The sequence below is a fragment of the Peromyscus californicus genome, unplaced genomic scaffold (genome assembly GCF_007827085.1).
Source record: "Peromyscus californicus insignis strain IS unplaced genomic scaffold, ASM782708v3 Scaffold_3__1_contigs__length_106647218, whole genome shotgun sequence".
Lineage (NCBI taxonomy): Eukaryota > Metazoa > Chordata > Mammalia > Rodentia > Cricetidae > Peromyscus > Peromyscus californicus.
In genome coordinates, this window is record NW_026294551.1 from 69940213 (window position 1) to 69963314 (window position 23102).

General features: G+C 39.2%; 1 protein-coding gene across 3 annotated transcripts in view; it reads right to left on the bottom strand.

Annotated features, from left to right (window-relative positions):
* The window catches only part of Aff4 (ALF transcription elongation factor 4), a 75464-nt gene that overhangs the window by 33557 nt on the left and 18805 nt on the right, over positions 1 to 23102 (bottom strand). Inside the window, exons 1-6 of one of the 3 annotated variants that reach the window (XM_052757848.1) lie at positions 23031 to 23052; positions 22382 to 22508; positions 19271 to 20050; positions 16874 to 16918; positions 12436 to 12522; positions 259 to 295 (exon numbers count right to left, since the gene is read on the bottom strand). In XM_052757848.1, coding sequence (XP_052613808.1) covers positions 259 to 295; positions 12436 to 12522; positions 16874 to 16918; positions 19271 to 20050; positions 22382 to 22504 — 1072 coding nt within the window. In that variant the 5' untranslated portion in view covers positions 22505 to 22508; positions 23031 to 23052. Of the gene's footprint in view, positions 1 to 258; positions 296 to 12435; positions 12523 to 16873; positions 16919 to 19270; positions 20051 to 22381; positions 22509 to 23030; positions 23053 to 23102 lie in introns of those variants that run through there. The other 2 variants (XM_052757847.1, XM_052757849.1) reach the window with 2 other exon arrangements.

Below are 23102 nucleotides of genomic sequence, written 5' to 3' on the forward strand. Positions count from 1 at the left end.
TCTCCTGCTTCTGCCTCCTAAGTACAGGGAGGGACTAAAGGCATGTGCCACCATGCCCAGCTTATTTTGATTTTTTAATGACTTATAGTTCTTGAGTTTTCTTAAGACTAAGCTCAGCTTGTTTTTTTTTTTTATCAGATCATAAAATCAGAGTAAGACATGTAAAAAAATTAAACATACTATAAGGTATGGCTATATTTTTAAAAAAGGCCCAATAAATAGGCTAATTAGAAAACCAGCAAGAAAACAAATACTTACTTTGTTCTCCAGGGCCAAAGTTAGACTGCTGAGACTCCTAAGAGAAAGGAACATAAAATTATACAAAATAATGGCACCAGAGGAAGATCCATTAGCTGAGAAAAGCTCCAAGTGATAAAAATGCTTCAACATATATGAAAGAGAAAGTATTGAAAGAATGGAATGGCTGCATCTAAACAACAGACTTTACCAGAGCTTACAGAAATAATACAAAGCTACTCAAGAGTCTGTTTTTTTTCAGCAGCACCTATGATACTCATAATCTAATTCAGAGACCTACAGAGTTCAAATAACTTCAAGACTCTTGGTCTTGGGGCTAGAAAGATGTCTCAGTGTTAAGAGCAAGCTCTTGCTGAGGATTGAGTTCAGTTCTTGGCACCCATCCATACTGAGGGATCACAACCCCCTGTAACTTCAGTTCTAAGGGACATGACATCTCATAGTCTTCTTGGGCACCTGAGGCCACTTGCATATACCACACACACATACTTTTAAGCAAAAATAATTTTTTTGCCGGGCGGTGGTGGCGCACGCCTTTAATCCCAGCACTCGGGAGGCAGAGCCAGGCGGATCTCTGTGAGTTCGAGGACAGCCTGGTCTCCAAAGCGAGTTCCAGGAAAGGCGCAAAGCTACACAGAGAAACCCTGTCTCGAAAAACCAAAAAAAAAAAAAATTTTTTTATTCTTGGTCCTGAGAAAATGCTTGGACTACAGGTGGGAATAAGTAGTAGACAGCACTCGTTTACTATACTCAAGGTCCTGGGTTCAATCCCCAGTACCCAAAAGAGGAAAGAAAAGGCTTAATTTGAAAAAAGAGCTAGGGATTTAGCTCAGTTGATAGAGTACTTGTCTAGAATACATGAACCCTGGGTTAAATCCTTTAAACCCCATAAACCAAGTTCTGTGGCTCATAACTGTAATGCCAGAACTTTGGAGGTAGAGGCTAGAACACTGGAAATTGAAGGGCATCCTCAGTTACATAATGAGTTCAAGGATAACCTGTGCTACATGAGAGCCTGCCTTAAAAAAAAAAGCATACTAGATAAAAAAAATAGCTGTGTAATCTATAATACATTAAAAATCTACTACTTCTCTATTAAAAAATAAAGCCTCCACCAGAGTGTTCCATGCCACTCTACTCCCTTCCCACCTTCTGTCCCTAGTATCTTACAGACCATTAGCATTGTGAAGAAAACACTGTCACATATGTCTTTTTATTATTGGTTTGTTTGCTGTTCTTTTCAAATAGGATCTCACTATGTAGCTCTGGCTGATCTGAAATTCTATGTAGACCAGGCTACCCTCAAATTCAGAGGTCTTCCTTCCTCTGCCTCCCCAACATCCAGCACATACTTTTTTAAAGCTCTACAATAGTATAGAACATGGCATTAGAGAAGCTTTAGCAAACCAGAAACATAACTTTCCAAATAACTTCATGTAGAAAGTGTATTTTTCCAGGTTAAGTTTGCACTATAAGATATAATGTCAAATTATACACAGACTCATATAAAGTCTACTTAAAAATAAGCATAATCTTCCTTCAAATTTCTGGGAAAAAAAGCAACCCAAATAATAAGAAAGCTAAAATATACTGGTCTACAGAGCAAGTTCCAGGACAGGCTCCAAAGCTACATAGCAAAACCCTGTCTCTAAAAAAATCAAATCAAAGCCGGGCAGTGGTGGCGCACGCCTTTAATCCCAGCACTCGGGAGGCAGAGCCAGGCGGATCTCTGTGAGTTCGAGGCCAGCCTGGTCTCCAAAGCGAGTTCCAGGAAAGGCGCAAAGCTACACAGAGAAACCCTGTCTCAAAAAACCAAAAAAAAAAAAAAAAAAAAAAAATCAAAACAAAACAAAACTTTTTAGCTGCTGTTAAAAAGAAGTCAACTAATTTTCAAAGAGGGTGCCAAGATCACTCAATGAAGAAATAACCTTTTCAACAAACTGTGTCAGGACAACCAAGAGCCACAGCCACAGGAATGAAGCTCATGTGAAGACTAAAGAAAACAGTGCCAAATCCTAATGACTTCGTATTCAGCAGAGAATTCTTATTGTAACAAATCAGATACACACAAAAACAGATCAACTGAATTTCAGAGGCAGAGGCCGGCCTGGTCTATGGAATGAATGAGTTCCAAGACAACCAGGGCAATTACACAGAGAAACCTTGACTCAAAAAAACCAACCAACCAACCAAATAAGCAAACAAAAAAATTCAGTCTCTGTAGTAGTATGAATGTACTTGCCCCATAAGCTCATAGGGAGTGGCACTATTAGAAGGTGTGGCTTATTTGAGTGGGTATGGCCTTGTTGGTGGAAGTGTGTCACTGTGGGGGTGGGCTTTGAGGTTTCCTATGCTCAAGATACCACCCAGTGTTTCAGTCGACTTCCTGTTGCCTGAAAGATGTAGGACTCTCAGCTACTTCTCCAGACCATTTCTGCCTGCACACTGCCATGCTCCCTGCCATGATAATGAACTGAACCTCTGAACTGTAAACCACCACCTCAATGAAATGTTTTCCTTATAAGAGCTGCTATGGCCATGCTGTCTCTTCACAGCAATAGAAACCCTAAGACAATCTCCAAAAAGAAAACAAAGCTAAAAGCCCTGAATTCTAAGTAATCACTGAATCCTTTCTCTCACCTTTGACAGCTGTCAGCTAGTCACAAAGCATTTCTACGTCCTCTCTAAAACACCACCAAAATGCAAAACTATCTCATCTCCTTCGGGCTATCTTTATTTTTCATCTCGGATGGCTATGTAATGGATCTTCTTTATTGAAGTGTCCTCCCCTTTCACTCAACTACGGCTTCCACTTTGTTTTTTGCAAACCCAAGTCTTAATGTGTCATCATGGCTTTCCTATTTTTCATCAATGTACCATCATTCTTTGTTTTTCCTCAACCTTCTTTTGGAGACAAGGTAATCCAGGATGACCTTGAACTCCTTGACTGTCTCAATCTTGAATGAGGGGTAGGATTGCAGGCCACCTTTGCATCATATGCACTCAAACATCTAGGTACCAGTGAAACAGAATAACAAAAAGAGAGAAGACATTATTAGCCCTATGAAGGCCTTATCCTCAATGACTCAACTACTAATGAAAATATATGCAGCCAGGCGGGCAGTGGCACATGCCTTTAATCCCAGCACTCGGGAGCCAGAGGCAGGCAGATCTCTGTGAGTTCAAGGCCAGCCTGATCTACAGAGCAAGATCCAGGACAGGCACCAAAACTACACAGAGAAATCTTGTCTCAGAAATATAGATAGATAGATAGATAGATAGATAGATAGATAGATAGATAGATAGATAGATAGATGCAGAGTGATAATGTGCTAAGTATCAAACACAGTATTTAATATAAGTTCATTACTGTTGTATATGAGAGATGGCTCAGCAGTTTGATTCCCAGCAATGATATGGCAGTTCAAACTGTCTGTAACTTCAGTTCTAGTGGGTCTGATGTCCTCTTCCAGCCTCTAAGGGCATTAAAGACATGTTGCACATATGCACAGATAGATATGCAGACAAAACATCCATATAAAGTTAGAAAAGAAACAAGACTGGAGGGCCAGCAAGACGGCTATGTGGGTAAAATTGCTTGCTGCCAAGCTTGACAATCTGGGTTACATCCCTGGAACCCAAATGGTGGAAGAAGAGAACTAACTCCCCATAGTTGCTCTCTGACAATAAATAAATACAATTTTATAAAAATAAAGATCTGGCATCATAATGTATACCTTTAACACCAGCTCTTGGGAGGCAGAAGTAGGGGGAATCTCTGTGAGTTCCAAGCCAGCCTGGTCTATATAGTGTCTAGGCTAGCCAGGACTATATAGTGAGAGACCCTGTCTAAAGAAATTAATAAAGGCCTGGCAGTGGTGGTGCAACGCTTTTAATGCCAGCACTCAGGAGACAGAGCCAGGCGGATCTCTGTGGGTTCAAGGCCAGTCTGGTCTACAGATCGAGAACCAGGACAGGCACCAAAACTACACAGAGAAATTCTGTCTCAAAACAAAACAAAACAAAACCGACCAAACAAACAAACAAACAAAAAGAAATTAATAAAATCTACAACAATGCCAAGCCTGTAATTCAAGTTCAGAAGATAAGTGAGAGGGCCAGTCCTAGCCTTTCCAGGCCTGGCTGTGCTGGCTGCAGCTGTTTGCTTGCAGTGTATTGGCTAGTTTTTGTTTTTGTTTTGTTTGAGGCAGGTCTCAGGCAGCTCACACTGACAAATTTGTTATTTACCCAAGGATGACCCTGAACTCCTTATTCTCCTGCCTACAGATCCCAAGTACTGGGATTATAGGCATGATTCAACAGTCTAGTACAAATTCAAGGGCATTTAAGCAAATTATAAAAATACTAAAAAGCTGGGCATGATGGTGCACCCTCTCCCCACCCCCCCACTCTTCCCACCCCCCACTCCCGTTAATCCTGTCATTTAAACGGCTGAGGCAAGTAGATCTTTGTGCATTCAAAGTCAGTCTGGACTACATAGTGAGTTCCTGGATAGTAGGTCTGTAGTCTTTCTGTCTCAAAGTAAAAACACACTAAAATCACCCCCCCACCCATATGTTCCTAAACTTGAAAATTTATGGTGACATTTTGTTTGTGCTCTAACAAATAAAGCTTGCCTGGAGATCAGAGTGTGCAGTTAGCCACTAGTTAACCATAGAAGCCAGGCAGTCGTGGCACACACCTTAAATTCCACCTCTTGGGATCTCATGCTTTTGATCTCCGTACTTGGAGGCACACACCTTTAATCCCAGCACTGGGGAGGTGGAGACAGGAAGTGACATGGCTGGGTTGAGAGAGGATTATAAGGTGGGAGGAGACAGGAGCTCACCCCTTTCAGGCTGAGGAGTTGGCGAGGTAAGAGGTGGCTGTGGCTTGCTCCCTTGTCTCTCTGATCTTTCAGCATTTACCCTGATATCTGGCTCCAGATTTTTATTATTAAGACCAATTAGGATTTACACTATAAAACTTCCTACCACTTGTTTTTACAAATGACTTCCAAATTATCAATGGTACAGCCATTTTGGTGTGCTCATTTACTGGCACTCTATTTCTTCACGCTCTACCTGATACCATCTCTTCTAGGATGCTATCCCCAATTCCCTAGGTTTAACAACATTCTCCATCTTTCCTGTCACTGCAGCTCACACAGTTAATCTACAAACTCTAAGTAGCAAATAGAACTTCACAAAAAGCTTTAAACTATATTATACATGTTACCCGAATATGTATAGATATGTGTATCTCTATACCTGAATTCAGTCAATGAACATTTGTTGAACAGGTAGCCATATGTGTCAGGCACTATTAGGCTAAGCATGCACTATTCTTTCTTATTTACTTATTTGTTTTGTTTTGAGACAGGGTCTCTCTATGTAGCCCTGGCTATCCTGGAAGCTCATTATGTAGACCAGAGTGGCCATGAATTTACAGAGATCCACCTGCCTCTGCCTCCCAGGTGCAGGGATAAAGGCATGTGCTACCATGCCCAGCCTCTTCTTTTTTTGATTTGTTTGTTTTTTAATATTTTTGATTTATGTTTATGGGTATTTTGGCTGCTTGTATGTTTATGTAACATTTACATGCCTGCAGGCCATAAAGGCCAGAAAAGAGTGTTGGATCCCCTGGAACTGAGTTATTATAGGTGGTTTTTATCTGGTCCTCTGGGATAGCAAGCCAGTGCTCTTAACCAGAGACATCTCTCCAGCCCCTCCCCTTGTATTTAAATATCTCCTTTAGTTAGAGAGGAATGTATCTAAATGGTGTGTTTTGCCTACAGCACCCAGAAAACTACCCAGAGGCCACTACAATAAGCAACAAGTGCAGCCAAGTGTTAATAGCCTCTAGACTCAAACTGGAAAATCCAACATGCTAGCCCAACTGTACCCGAGGACTCTGCCTCTTCCTGCAACAAAGGATGACCTAGTTATGCTCAGATTCAAAAGCGTCTTCTACGTTTGTACCAAATCTCAAAGCCTTTTAAAATTTTCCAAGGTTACCATCTCTATTCCATGTATCAGTTGATTTCCACTTTTCCCACATAATTATGCTCATCATATAAATATGACCAAATATTCTATTCTTGTAAAATCATTCTCAATATTCTGCTACTAGCATATTCGTCTGATCTTCTTTTATATATCCACCATCGCCCAGTATCTTTGTAGCTCGCTGCAGTCATTTTGTCCTAGCTTTCTATTAGATATGTTTGTAGATTGGTGTGGTGTCGAATATCTTTAATCCTAGCACTTGGGAAGCAGAGGCAGGTGGATTTCTACATAGTAAAACCCTGTCTAAAAAGCAAGCAAACAAAAAACATTGTTTAAAAAGGTTGTCATCAAGCCGGGCGGTGGTGGTGCACGCCTTTAATCCCAGCACTCGGGAGGCAGAGCCAGGCGGATCTCTGTGAGTTCGAGGCCAGCCTGGTCTCCAAAGCGAGTTCCAGGAAAGGCGCAAAGCTACACAGAGAAACCCTGTCTCGAAAAACCAAAAAAAAAAAAAAAAAAAAAAAAAAGGTTGTCATCAACAAGAATGACTGTCAAATCTAATGCTTGGGATAAAACTTAATATGTTAAATAGATAGATAGATAGATAGATAGATAGATAGATAGATAGATAGATAGATAGATAGCAAGCAGAGGTTTAGACATGTAAACCCTACCTGAGATCACAATACATTAACAGAGATCAACAGCAGAACCTGATGGTATTGCAGCAGAAGAAATATAAAATGGAACAACAAAACAGAAAACTGCATTAAGTAATTGGAGTCCTTGAAGCAGGGAGAAGGAAGGAAACATAAAAGAACCTGAGTACTGAAAATAACTGCAAAGGTATTCCTAATTTGATAGAAACTACAAATCACAAATATCAAGCTCGACAAACCTCAAGCACAAGAAAAGAATGACATATACATATAGACTATTCAATCCAAAACATCTACAAGTTAGAATTCTATAACCAGAAGGGAAAAACAACAACAAAAGAAAAGCCAAGCTTGGTAACACCTGTAATCCCAGGGATGGCACTGGCAGGAGGACATCAAGGTCCAGGCCAGCCTGGGCTCTAGAGTGAGGCCCTATCTAAACAAACCAAACAGCCAGGCAGTGTGGCGCTTGCCAGTAGTCCCAGCTACCTTGAGAAGCTGAGGTAGGGGATAACTTGAGCCCAGGAATTCTGGGCCAGGCTGGACAATAGAGCAAGATAATATCAGCCCCTACACACAAAAATATTAAAGATTTGTTTTAGGTACATAGCAAAAAGTACAGAAGGATTAGGGAGGACAGAAAGAACTGGCACCAGATAGAAAGCTCAATGAACAGAAAGGAGTGAGAAGGAAAACAAATACTAGCTGCAGGGGAAGTGTTTTTATCTTTGATACTGATTCAGGATAACAGCCAGGAATGGTGGGGCATACAACCCAACAGTGGCAAGAGGAGCAGACCTTCAAGGTCATTCTTAGCTATATAGAGTCTGAGACCAGCCTGGGACATAGAAGATGAGAGGTTAGGTAGGGATGGGGGAAGGGAGACAGAGACTATTAAGAGAACATGGGATGAGAAAAGAGACCCCATTTCAGAGTCTGGCTGAAATTTTTCATCAGAACCAATAATTCCAGCACCATTAACATTTGCTGTGAGATTGTTTACACAGAGATAATATTCCTTTTATTCAGAGCTATTTTCAAATAAAAATGTTAAAAGAGCAATGAACCATTTTTAAGGGCTGGGTATATATGAGTTTTCAATATACTCCTTTCACAGATATAAATGTGAAAATTTCTAGAAATCAAACAAACAAATCTGTAAACTTTATAATAACACCTTAATTTCCTATATGATCTTTGTGACCTAGGAGTTTACCTTATCAACAGAAATCCTATCCATCACCAGAACTCCTCTATGATCTCACTGACGTTCCTTAGCAACTGCTGGGATAACTTTAGAAGCCACCAAAATGCAATCTACAGCTAATATGAGCTTATGGGAGACTCTTGAGAAGCTTATAACCATGCTCATGGATGTGTTCCCTATGTTTCCTGAGTGTGTCTCTCTCTTCCTAATGTGTATGCTTAAATCTACTTAAAATTTTCTTCCTAATACAGTCCAACTCTGCTTCATTCCGAGTGGTATGGAAATTCCTTTCTAAGGCCAAAAAAATCTTGGCTTCACCTGAGTACAGGTCACTGAAAAAAGCTCAGGCTGCTACAAGACAGAAGCAGAGCTATTTTTCTAGCTACTGCCCCACTGCTGCTGACAAAATAACAGAGAAAACTTGTCTAGCACTCTAAATCAACTTGGCTTGGCACACAGAGAATACTCTATGCAGCAACAGCAAAACATATATTCTTTACAAGTGCACAGAAAATATTTACAAAAAGGGAAAATATTCTGGGTCATTAAATAGGTCTTAATAAATATAAAATGATTCAAGCCATGTGAAGTATGCTTTCTGACCCAAATGGAATTAATCCACAAATTACTAACATATGTGGAAAATCTCCCAAATATTAACTATAAAGATATTTTTAAAAAATACTTCAGCCAGGCAGTGGTGTTCCACGCCTTTAATCCCAGCACTAGGGAGGCAGAAGTAGGCAGATCTCTGTGAATTTGAGGCTAGCCTGGTCTACAGAATGAGTTCAGGACAGCCAGGGATACACAGAGAAACCTTGCCTTGAAAAAAAACAAAAACCCAAAACCAACCAACCAACCAACCAAAGAAGCAAACAAAATCTTGAAAATAAACCATCAAAAAGAAGTTTTAAAACACAGGATATTAAAATTCGTGATGCTTTGCTTAGAAGCATATTTAGATAATAAGGAAAACTACAGTTTAATGATACTACTTTCCATTTCAACAAAAAAAATTTTTTTTAAAGAATAGTAAATGAAAGCAGAAGAAAAAGTATTTTAAAAAATAGGGTAGAAATAAGAAAAACTAGGGAAAAACTAGATGAAATTAAAAAATCAACCAGAGAAACCTTGTTGGGGGCGGGGAAGAGGACAACTCATGGGAATTAGTTCTCTTCTTCCATTATGCGGGTCCCAGAATCAAACTCAGGTCATCAGGCTTGGCGGCAAGCACCTACTGAGCCATCCTTGGCCTCAGCCCTTGGGTTTGTGTATTTATTTATTTATTCATTTGTTTTTCAAGACAGGGTTTCTCTGTGTAAAAGCCCTGGCTGTCCTGGAACTCACTCTGTAGACCAGGCTGGCCTGGAACTCACAGAGATCCGCCCGCCTCTGCCTCCCAGTGCTGGGATTAAAGGTGTGTGCCACCACCGCCCAGACAGTCCTTGGTTTTATATTCTCATCTTTGTTAAATGTATTGGTGACTTTTCTTAGTGCAGTGACAAAATGCCTGACCAAAGCAATGTTAGGAAAATTACATACCTAACCTTTTATGATGGATACAGTCAAAACGCCAGGAAACTAAAGCCTGGTGCGGTGGTGGCGCACGCCTTTAAACCCAGCACTGGGGAGGCAGAGGCAGGCGGATCTCTGTGAGTTCTAGACCAGTCTGATCTACAAATTTCAGGAGAAACCCTGTCTTGAAAAAAAAAATTGCCATCAAGCTATGTGTATAAGGTATATATGAAACATAAATCAATTTTCTGTTCATACTTCAGTTCAGAGTGCTTATTTCCTATATGAAAGGATTTTAAAAACACTAAAGTCAGAAACACTTCTGACTCCAAATATATAGAATTATTCAACCTATATAGGAACAGTCAATAAACATAAGAAAAAAGATGGTTCAACATCAGTCTTTAAGGAATTCTAAATTAGATGGACCTCTAAAATATCTGCTAAAATGACTAAATGCAAATAGACCAAAAACAGTAAGCTGGAGGCACAGACAAAACAAGTGGGCTACCTTGCACTGGTGAGTGGCGGAGGGTGGGGGTTAAAGCAGGAGTGTCACAACTACCTACCATAGAGAACAGTGATCAGCTTCTTAGAAAGGTAACACACGGTTACCGCATGACTCAGCAATTCTTTTCACCATATAATCTAGTATTTGCCCATGGATAAAGAAAACAGCCAGGCGGTGGTGGCACATGCCTTTAGTCCCAGAACTCGAGAGGCAGAGGCAGGTGGATCTCTATGAGTTCCAGGGCAGCCTGGTCTACAGAATGAGTTCTAGGATAGCCAGGACTACACAAAAAAACTTTGTTTCGAAAAAGAAAGAAAACATAAGTCTACAATATATACAATAATGTTTATAGATTCTTTTTTAAGATTTATTTATTACGTATACAAGTATTCTACCTGCATGTATGCAGACAGGCCAGAAGAGAGCACCAGATCTAACTACAGATGGTTGTGAGCCACCATGTGGTTGCTGGGAATTGAACTCAGGACCTCTGGAAGAGTAGCCACTGCTCTTAACCTCTGAGCCATCTCTCCAGCTCCATTTATAGATATTTTAATAGCCTAAAAGTAACTTATATGTTCATTAACAACTGAACAGGTAAAGAAATTTTGGTATTTCATTAAAAGCTTACTAGAAAAAAAAAGCTACTGATATACTCAAGAACAGGGAAGATAGTTTTTTTTCACAGGCCTGGGTTCTATCTCAACACACACACACACACACACACACACACACACACACACACACACACACACGCACAAGGATAGCTGTAATGACAACAGTAAAATAACTGGGGCTTGCTGCCCACTAGCCTAACAGAAAAACAGTGAGCTCTAGATTCAGAGAGAGCCTGTGTCCAGGGTGGAAGGCAGAGAGCCATATAGGAATAGGAGGAGGACATCAATTATCTCTCTCTAGCCTCTACACACATGAAAAGGTGTACATACCTGCACATACATGTGTACACACACAAGCATACATACAAAAGAAGTTTAAGATCACTATAAGCTACACCAAGTTCAGGGTCAGTCTGGGCTACATGAAACACTGTCTCAAAAAGTAAGAAACATAAAGTAGAAAACAATAGAAGACATTGATGCAGACCCCAGCTTCCACACCCAAGTGCACAAGATGTGCACCTCCCCACACACAAATGTATACACATGCTCAAAACACACACACAATAAAAAAAAAGTGAGAGCTGGTGAAATGGCTGGGTGAATAAAGGTACTTGCTGCCAGCCTGACAATCTGAGCTCCACCCCTGGGACCTACATGGTAGAAGGAAAGAACCAGTTCACAGCACACACACACACACACACACACACACACACACATAAATGATTAAAAATGCTTACAGTAATTAAAACTGATAGTAAATTAAACACCAAAGAGAAATGGCTAAGTAAAGTCAGATAATTCATACTTTAGATGAACTTAGAAGACATTAAATACCTCTAAGTAAACAACATGGAAAGGACTCCCAGACCATAAGCTGACAGATTAATGATATAAAACAATTTATCTGAGTAGAAATAGCATATTGATATGGAATGGGTCCACACTTATGAGTCTGTTTGTACACATGCATGCAAGTGCTTATGAAAATGTTTGCAAAGACACATGAAATTGAATGAGCTAGAGAACAAGAACCAGGGAAGGGGCTGGTATTAGAAGTCCTAAACAAACTTTCACATGAGAATATCTTTTTGTCTGATTATTTGGGGGAGAATTTTTGAACTCTGAAAATGTAACCAGGTTCGCCTTAAACTCCTGATCTTCCTGTCTTTGCTTCCATGGTGCTGGGGTTCCACATCCAGCCTTGTGTTTTTGTATTATTTGTGTGAGTATAAATTCATCTGCAGATGGGCTAAAAACTGCTGTGTGAGGGCCTTTTCTCATAGTATGTAAATATGTTTGTGGCTAGGTTCTGAGAGGCTCCTCAGAAAACAACCTGAATAGCCCTAACCACCTTCAGAATAGAATATAATGAGTTTGCAATAAATATCAATCTCTCTCTCTCTCTGTCTCTCTCTGTCTCTCTCTCTCTCTGTATTGTCTTCCAAATTTTAAGTACCCTCACAGTTCAAGATGTTCTCAATTCTATTATCAGTTTAAAATTTCTTCACAGAAATCATTACTACTTAAAATTATTTATTTTTTAAAATTTATTTATTATGTTTCCCACTAGGGAAAGGTAAGACAATTTTGAATTTATGTGATTTTAGTTGAGCCATTTAGAGTTTTCTTACATTATCAAAGACAGATTTTATTTACTTACCTTAGTTGGAAAAGGAAATTTGGAAGGTTCTGTTTTGCATGGTGTATGAATAGCCGTTAGAGGGGGAGGCCATGAATGCGTCATCTCCTGAAATGTAATTATTACAGTTTGTTTTCAACCAGGACAAGGTTACAAAACTATACAGCTAAAAACCAGCTTTGTATTTAGAAATACTGGTTTTATGACTGATCCTCCAAAACTATGCATAGTGAGTACAATGGGCATTATAAGGCACAACTGTATGCAGGCAGTAGGGCTGGCAGCGGGGCAGAAGATAACAAATTCTCTCTGACTTTAAGGGGTATATAGGTAGGATGGTAAAATCTGTGGACAGTTACAAAGGTCTGATGGGTTTGTTTGCTTGTTTTTTGAAACAGGGTCTCATTCCATAGCTCAGGCTCCCTTAGCTTGTTATGTAAATCAGACAGGCCTTACATCTGTGCTGATCCTCCTGCCTCAGCCTCCTGAGTGCTAAAGTAGAGGCATGAGCCACCATGCTTCCCAAACGCATATTATGCAATACTACTAAAAAAGATCTTGCTATAGGAATGGAAGGAAGAAGATAACAATAAGAAAAACAGCTAACATTAATCTTTACCATTAATGGATCAGAAATGATGCTAAATATTTTGCTTGTCAATCATTTCTTCAAATCATGAGATAGATATCATTACCCTAACTTCTTTAATGTGAAACTGAAGCAAAAGTCAACATCTTTATTCAAGGTTGCATGATTAGTAAATACTGGACAAAGAATTTCACTGTAGGAAGTCTGACCAGAGTCCACATGCTGATTAAAAATTTTGGTCACTTTGAAGATCAGAAGAGAGATTTCAAAAGTATATTAGGAAGGAAATAGATAAGAAAGCTGGGCATGGTTACATTTGCCTCTAATCTCAGCTCTTGAGAGGAGGAGTCAAGGCAGCCTGAGCTATGTGACACCCTGTATAAGAGGGGAAGAAACCAGGCCAAGTGAATTTGGATAACAATGTATGTCAGAGGATCAAGGAAGAGAGGGATCAATACTTAGAATTAAGGGAGTATTTTATTTCCCGCATTTTTTTTCAAACTTAACCATTAGGTAAAAAGGTAGCTGATGGTGCTTAGGAATTTATACTGTGACTATAACCACAGTTATATAAAGATGCATTAAATTATATAAAGATTCCAAGGACTCATAGACCAAATGTTAACAACTCTAGTATTCAACATATAGTACTGATTAAACAAAGTAGCAGACATCCACACAATGAAACACAAGACAGACATTAAAATGAGAAATTCAACTATGATATGAAATGATGTCCATGGCATATTACTGTCAAACACAAATCATAGTCTATGTGCTGGTAAATAAAGTTTTAAAAGTCAAGTCTCTAGAAGGATGCTCAACAGTAGTTACTTTGGGCACCAGATGACAGAAGTGGGGAGAAACAGGGCAGTTGACATAGTGTCTACTAAACCTCTTTAAGCCTAGGGCAGAGAAGGAGGTGGGCCTAAAGTCCTGCCCTAGTTGAAGAGTTATTGACAACCCAAAGCTAGCTGCCACAAGAGTGAGAGTCAGTTTTCTTTAAGGTGGTGGTCCTTGGTAGGTCAGCCAAACTCTGGCGGATGGTCACATATTCAAGAGTATATGGGCAGCACAAGGTGGACTTGCTGGGAAAAAGAAAAAGGACATAGGGGTTGGGGATTTAGCTCAGTGGTAGAGTGCTTGCCTAGCAAGCACAAGGCCCTGGGTTCAGGCCTCAGTCAAGAAAGAAAGAAAGAAAGAAAGAAAGAAAGAAAGAAAGAAAGAAAGAAAGAAAGAAAGAAAGAAAGAAAGAAAGAAGAAGGAAGGAAGGAAGGAAGGAAGGAAGGAAGGAAGGAAGGAAGAAAGAAAGAAAGAAAGAAAAAAAAAAAAAGGACATAAAGTTGGGTGGGTAGGGAAGGGGTAGTGGAACTTCAAGGAGTTGTAGGATGAGTATGATCAAAATGCATTATATGAAATTCTCAGAGAACTAGTAACAAATGAGGAACCCCCCTCCAAAACAAACTAGCCACTTGCATGCAATTGTTCTCTGTCCTCTTACAACACTTATATTGTTTCCTACAGCCAGCCCTGGAAGGTCAGCTTAAACAGTACAACTAGCATCACCACCACATCACTAGCACTTGACACATAGTAGGTGAATTACTGACAATTGAAATTTTCAATAAACATATATTATTTTTAGACAGATATCAAATTTTTGACAGATATTAAATATTTTTAATATTTTTATATTATTTTCCTATGTTCACAAAAGAGTTCCTAGAAACTGTGATTACAAGTTGAATGAAAACAAAAACCTATGAAGGGAACATGGAAACTTCTGCACCTCAGATTTTTAGTATTGCATTTCACAAATCAAATGCCCAAATATACTCAACTGCTAATCTTTCCAACAATCAACCTGACTGGGCACTAAAACACTGAAAGCCATATGCCAAGTTCATACATAGAAAATGTAGGCTACACGTTTAGTAAGAACAAAGAGACAAAGAAAGTCTTCCAGGCACTTAAGTTCCATATATTGTTAAAACTTCAGGGGAAAGTGTGTATGTTCCCTTAGAACACACAAACACACAGAGAGAAACACATGAAAAAAACAAAACAAAATCCCAAAACAAAAAACAACACACACACAAACACACAAGCATTTCAGATGCACAAGGTTCTCGTGTGTGTGTGTGTGTGTGTGTGTGTGTGTGTGTGTGTGTGTGTGTGTTTGTGTGTGTGTGTGTGTCAAAAATATGAATGATTGGGGCTGAAGAGATGGCTCAGTGGTGGTTAAAAACACTGGCTGCTCTTCCAAAGTACCTCGGTTCAACTGTCTGTAACTCCAATTCCAGGAGATCTGACAGCCCCTTCTGACCTCTTTGGGCAATGCACACACACAGTGCACATACATGCAGGCAAGACACTCATTAAATAAATGAGAGAGAGAGAGAGAGAGAGAGAGAGAGAGAGAGAGAATGCTTTATGAGATTGAAAGTGAAGAGTTTTCACTGTGGTCTGACACAGGAAACAGAAAGATTTATTTCCCTGGGATTCTACAGAAGACAACTATGTATGCACTACTATAGACAGAGGAGGGAAGTGTTCCAAAGAATTTGACTTTAAGGAAGTGATGAGAGTGTGGAAGTGCATGCTTCTAATCCCAATGCTTGGAAGGTGAGGCAGGAAGGAGGACAGATGTTCGAAGCCAGCCTCCACTACAGGAAACCCTATTTTCAAGAAAAGAAAAAGTATGGCTTAGGAAAACTAGTTTGGCAAAAGTGGTCAGTCAGAAGCAGGAGTTCTGGGGACTGGCTATGGGGTGTCTGGATGCTCAATTCTTCCTCAGAACTGTGGTTTTAGTGATCTCAATCTCTCTTAGAGAGCCACTGAAAACTTCTGGCAAAAACAGTTAAGTTATGAAGGCCAGAGGCTGAAGTGAAGACTTGACACACTATAAAAGGACAGCTAAGAGATTTTAAAGGCAGAAACAAAAATTAAGACTGTCTTAAGGTTTATTATTTTTACTACTACCACTACTGCTACTATTTCTGTATGAACTGGGTGTGGTGGTACAGCTTTAATCCCAGCACTCGGGAGGCAGAGCCAGGTGGATCTCTGAGTTTGAGGCCAGCCTGGTCTACAGAGTGAGTTCCAGGATAGGCTCCAAAACTACACAGAGAAACCCTGTCTCGAGATTAAAAAAAAGAAAAGAAAAGAAAAGAAAAGGAGGTTCAGTAAAATGGTAAAGGAAGATTGTAGCAGCTAAAGGAAAGAATGGGAGATTAAATGGTGGGAACAGATTATAGGAAATAGGCCAAGACAGGTAGCTCAGAAGAATATGCCATAAAATCCAAGTATAGACAAAGAATTCAGTAGCTTCCAAAGAACAGTAAAAGTCATATGTGACTGATGTTGTTCTCTTAGAAGCAAAAAGCAATCCTTGTTGCTCACTCATTAACTGGCCCTTTCCTTATTTCCAGCAGAGGAATATACTGTTTTTAGTCATGGTAGACTTTCAGGTGTGTCTGATAAACACTCCAGATCAATACTCAGAGAATAGTTTTTACTATAGTACCTGATCAGAATAGAATGTACAGGTAAATTATAAACCAAACTACTGTCAACATGGCTTGGTAAGTATTGAGATTTTTTTAAGCCTAAATCATAAGCCTAAGAAAATGCAGTTGTAATTGGCTTCTTCCCCTTTTCAAGGCTAAAACTAGAATATATTGTACTTATAAACAGTAAACAAAGTATGTGACTAGAACCTCAGAAAAGTCAGTTATTTATGATGGACATGACATAATCAAGTTATACGCATAAGCAATCTGTGTTAAGAAGTAATTAAGAATATGAAAGAGTTGGTAATATAGGCATCATAATTAAATAACAGATCAGAATGATTAAAAAGAAACTTACTTTAAGTATTTCATCCACACAGCTTACATCACCAGAAACTGATGCCTTAAAAAAAAAAAGAAAAAAGAAACAGACATTAGATTTGAAGTAATTTGCTGCTAGAATTTTAGTATTTACTAAACATATTAAAAACATTATTAGAAATTACATAAAATTTGAGGAATTATTTATGATCCCATTATTTTAAGTCACAACACTAGCTAGACCTTTTGAAATAGCTTTCCTATACAAAATTTCTAAAAAGATTTATTTATTTTTATTTTATGTATATTAACTGTTTTGCCTGAACATATATATATATAGGTGCTTCCTATATGCTTGCCTGGTCCTGCAAAGGCCAAAGGAGGGCACTAGGCTCCCTAGAACTGGAGTTATAGACAGTTGTGAACCGTTGTGTGGACGCTAGGAAAATAGAACCTGGGTCCTTTCCCTCTAGAAGAAAAGCCAGTGCTCTTAATCACTGAGTCCTCTTTCTAAGACCCCAGGTTTATTTATTTTTATTTTATGTATATAGTTGCTTTGCTCACACATAGGTCTGTGAACTACTTTAGTGCCTAGTACCTATAGAAGCCAGAAGAGGGAATTCTGATCCCTTGGAACTAGTTAGAGACAGCTGTGAGACATCAGATGGGTGCTGAGAATTGAACCCAGGTCTTCTGAAAGAACAGCCAGCGCTCTTGGCCCTTGAACCATCTCTCTAGCCCCTACAATTTTTTAATGTAATTTTTTTTAGATGATCAAATTTCCTAAAAATTTCAAAAGTTATTCATATACAAAAATATAACATGACACTGGGACATAAACTGAGTAAAGTGAGCATTATTGAAAGACTGGAGATACGGACCACAATGGACATTTTACACAGCATTGCATAAACTACAGAAGGCAGACTGGTAATTTTAAGACGTAATTAAGAATCAAAAAACCAAACCCAAATCTAGTTCCAAAGATGTATTTGAAGAACAAATTACCACTTTTCTGAGTGCTGGGAAGCAACTCAGATCCTCTGTAAGAGCAGCAAGTGCTCTGAACCACTGATCAATCTCCTCAGGCCCCAAGATTCTTTTTATTTCATTTCATTATTATTGTGTGTTTATGTTATGGGCGGGGCATGTGAGAAAGAATAGGTCAGAGAACAACTCTTAGGAGCTGGTTGTCTCCTTCCACTATGGGATCCAGGACTGAACTCAAGTCAGCAGGTTTATAACTGAACTACCTTACTGCCTCAAGATTGCTAAATGTTCTTAAACATCTTCTTTGACTTTGATTCCTTCTTATATTCTGAGCTCTGAGCTATGCATTTTGTCTTTTTAACCTTTTTTATTGTATAAACTACATTAAAAATAAACCTTGTAAACTGAGGAAATGTCTCAGTGGTTAACAGTATTGGCTGTTCTTCCAAAGGACCCAGGTTTGATGCCAAGCAATTACATGGCAGCTCACAACATCCGTAACTCCAGCTCCAGGGGATCCGAGGCTCTCTTCCTTCCTCTATGGACACCAGGCATACAAAGTATATAAGATATACATGCAGGTGAGACACTCATAAACATAAAATAATAAAATAAATCTTGCCTATGACAATGTTTTGCTGAAACCTGTTATTCTGACACTTTGTAAATGAAGATACACTTTCAGCTATTTCACTCTGAATGCTTAGTTTTTTTGGTCATTTTGAATGTCAGCTTTTGTACACAGTCACAGTGGCTGCCTCAGCCCTTCAGCTGGGAGCAAAGGAAGGAGGAGGCATCGGAACTACACAACATTATCACTTCTGTAGACTCAAAAGTCCCACCATTTATCCCCATAAACCATGACCTGCATTACCTGTAACACTCTAAGAACAGACAAGTTAATTTTCTCTTTAAATAAAAAGAAACAAACTACACTATCCCTTAAAACCAAAAAGAGGAGTGTAAGCTATCAATAAATTTTACTTTTAGTCTATAACTTGACTTGTCATTTTATTTTTTTTAAATATAATTTATTTATTTTTATTTTATGTGCATTGTTATTTTGCCTATATGTATGTCTGTTTGAGGGTGTCAGATCTTGGAGTTACAGACAGTGCTAACTGCCATGTGGGTGCTGGGAATTGAACCCAGGTCTTCTGGAAGAGCAGTCAGTGCTCTTAACCACTGAGCCATCTCTCCAGTCCCCGACTTGTCATTTTAATACTTGAAAACCTATGAACGATATTTTCTGTATTATCCAAGAAGGAAGTGCAGTTTTATATCTACTTGGGAGTCAACTCCCGAGTTGTTCTTTAAATCATTTTTTCTTAAACTTAATTTTTATGTCTTACTATTAAGACAAAAAGACAGTTCCAATTCACTGAAATGTCTACAAATTACTTTATACAGTCACAATGCTAAATACTCTGAGTGTGAGACTTACATCCAAAGGCCGAGAAGGTATTTTCAGCTTGGTGAGATGTGCTTTGCTGCTGGGTTTCAGCTCAGTCATATTATTACCATGAGACTGGCTGCTGTAGTGCTCAGAGGACAGCTTTGGTTCCACAGACTCCTGTCCATCCATGGGCCGAACATAGGCAGTGGGTTTCTGTAACATTGAACTAGATTTTGACATCAAAGAAGGTGGGAAGGACTGATTTGAATGCTGCCCACTTGAAAAAGGGACACGGGAAGGAGAATCCCAATTGGCATCAGGGTCCCGAGGTGATTTGGAGCGCTGATGTTCCTTGCTATGGTGATCATTCCCATGAGACCTGGAATGACTAGAACTTAATGAAGAAACAGCCTGAGGTTTTCCAGGGCTTGAGGATCGTGATTTGGAGTGCTCTGACCCATGCTGGCCTTTTTTCCGGCTACTGCTGTAGGAGTCGCGGTCGTGCCTCTGGCCACTGCTACTAGTGCCACTGCCACCTGCACTGGTCCGCTGGCTACTGTGTCCACTCTGCAAGCCAGAGGACCGTTTCTGAGACTGAGAAGTGCTGGGTGCAGGTCCTACAGGAGTCCACTTGTTACTCTGATGAGAGCCTCCATGTCTCTGTTCAAAAAACTTTGGGTTAGCTTTCTCGTCTGCCGTCGTTGGAACTGCAGGCTTGGGAATTGCTACAAGCTTTGGTGCAGATCTGTCTCCTATGTAATCCTTCATCTCATCGTAGTTCCCAAGCATACTCTGAATACGACTTGATAACTTATCTTCTTTGCTAGTCTACAAAAAAATAAATAAAAGAATGTACTGTTAGTATAATTTGAAACAAAATATTCTTCCAAACTCATTTTATAACCCTCAGTCAGAAGAGGTCAGTAAAGACAGGTCTCACTTTTTATCTTAAAGTTAACATTTACAAATAAATACCAAATGTAACACAAAACAAACAAGGATAAAATAAATTAAAACTAGACCCTCTCCCATGCTAGGTAAGCACTTTACCACTGACTCTACCACACACTCTCAGTCCAGATAAATATTTCTCATAGTGAAAAAAATTTACTGAAAGTATCTGAAGAAAAAAATGCAAAGAAAGTACATGAAAATAACCATGCTAAAATACAAAAGGAAGTCTACAGATTACATTAAAAAGAAATCAAGACTAAATAACCAGGGCTGGAATGCAGCTCAAGTGGTAGGTAGAGTGCTTGCTTGGATGGCATGCATGAAGCCCTGTATTCAATCCCTAGCAACACATAAACTGACTTGGTGACATATTCCCAGCATTAGGAAGGTTCACAAGTTCAAGGTCATGCTTGGCCACATAGTCAGTTTTAGGCCTGGAAAACTTGAGACATTATCTTAAAAAAAGAAGTTCCCAAAGAATCAATAAAACAAAAAAATAAAAATAAAAAGGAAAACAAAAAAAAAATCTGAACTACCACTATTTATTTTGAGATTGGGAAACATTAATAGTAACTTTATATTGTTTCAAAATCTGTCTGATCTTCTTAAAGAATCAAGATAAATATACGGCTGTTCACAGAAAACATCAACATCAGAAAACAAGTTCGATTCAATATTTTTTTATTGTGTAATGAATATTAGCATGATTCACAGAGTCTGAACTTTAAAGTTTTAACAACCATTGAAACCCAAAGGCAAAAGAAACACTAGAAAAACATGTCATCACAAAAGCTACCTTAGAGCCATGAGAATTGCCATTATTCAGTGTTCTTTTTTTTGTGTAATATCAAATCAGGAACAATGCTAGTAATTAAAAAATAGCAATTGGGGTTGGAAAGTGATGGCTCAGGGATTAAAGGCACTTGGCTTCTCTTCCAAAGGACCAGAGTTCAATTCCCAGCACCAATACAGTGGTTTACAACTGTCTGTAACTCTAGGCCCAGAGGATCTGAAGCCCTCTTCTGGCTTCTCCCAACACTACACACACATAATACACAGACACACAGACTTACTGACAGTTTAAACATTCATACACATAAAATAAAAACAAAATAAACAATTTAAAAAAATAAAAATAGTAATTGATTCAATTTATTTCTCTTAATTTTTTGAAAGATTTCTTCATTTATGATGGGACATGGTGGCAACATGCCTTTAATCCTAGCACTCAGGAAGCAGAGGCAGGCAGATCTCTGTGAGTTTGAGGGCAGCCTGGTCTACAGAGTGAGTTCCAGGACAGCCAGAGGTATGTAAAGAGACATTGCCTCAAAAAAACGTTTAAAAAAATTATTCATTTACTCATTTTATGTGAAAGTGTTTTGTCTATAGGTATGTGTGTACAACCACATGTGTGCTTGCTGTCTGCAGAGGTCGTAAGAGGGCAAGGTGCCCTAAAACTGGAGTTACACATGGTTATGAACCTCATGTGGGTACTGGTAATTGAACCTGGTCTCCTACAAGAGCAACAGATGCTCTTAACTGCTGAGCCATCTCTTCAACCACTTATTCAATTTACTGAATGCCTCCAACAACGTGCTCCAGTGTAACTGACAATGATTAAATACATTAGAAGAGATGTCAGAATTTAATCTATGATAACAGAAACAGATAAACATACATAAGAAACAATTGACAAACTAATAGTCAATAAAACTTACTAAATAAACAAATGGCAAGAAATGGAAAAACAGCATCTGTGAAAGTCATTTTTGACCGATGTTATTACCAAAGAATACAGACTACCTAGCAAACAGTAGGTAATGTAGACTCACTGACAAAAAAATATTCTTTTGAGACAGGGATGTAGTCCTGCCTAGCCTTGAACTCAGAGCCTGCTTCCACCTCCCAGAATGCTTCAATTAAAGGCATGCAATGGGCTAAAGGAGTGGCTCAGTGGTTAAAAGCATGCATGTCCTGCTCTTCCAGAAGAACTGAGTTTGGTTCCCAGCCCCCATGTCGGATGGCTCAAAGCTGCCTGTAACTCCAGCTGCAGGGCACCGGACATCATCTTCTGGCCTCTGTAAAGACCTGACAGTGTGAGCATCATAAAAGTACTTTCAAAAACAAATCTTTAAAAAAGACAATCCCTAAAAGCACAAATGTCATGTAAGTGAGGTGAAAAAACATTCAGAAAAGATAACTTACAACTTTATATGGCTCAGCAAACAGAGGAGAGCTAGGTGGGAAGGCGTCTTCACCCTGCTGAATTTCCTGATTCCGCCTTTCCCGTTCTTTCATGCGCAGCACATTCCGGTCTTCACGGTTCATGTTGCTATGAGAAGAAGTACAATTTTTACATCACAAAAATAAAAATGTCATATTCTGTACTGACTGTCAATGTAACACTCCAAATGGAGATTTCAACTTCTTTCAACTTCTGGATAGTTACCAAGCATTTGTGCTGAAGCTGGATTCTGGCACTGGTTTTAGCAACTAACAGCATTATCATCTTCCACAGCCACCCATAAAGAAAACACTATCTAGAATATGAGAAACCACTACTCCACCAAAACAACCTCATTTTTTTTTTAAGTTCTGGGAATTGAACACAGAGCCTCATAAATTCTAGGCAAGCATTCTTCTACTCTGCTGTCCCAAACATGACAATTTTTCAAGTACTCTGCTACCTGAAAATCAGTTAAAATTTGTACATTCAGAGGGAAAGGACTATTTAAACCCATTTTTCAGTATTTCCTCTTCACAGTGCTAGCTGGCATACCATTGGTGGCATATAACCCATTCCTATCTACCACCCAGACCCCATGTCCAGCTCTTTTCTCTACTTTGCATCTACCTTATCTTGATTTCTTTTTGTCCCAAACACAGCTTCCTTGATGTCCATCGTGATTGCAGTTTGACCTCAGCT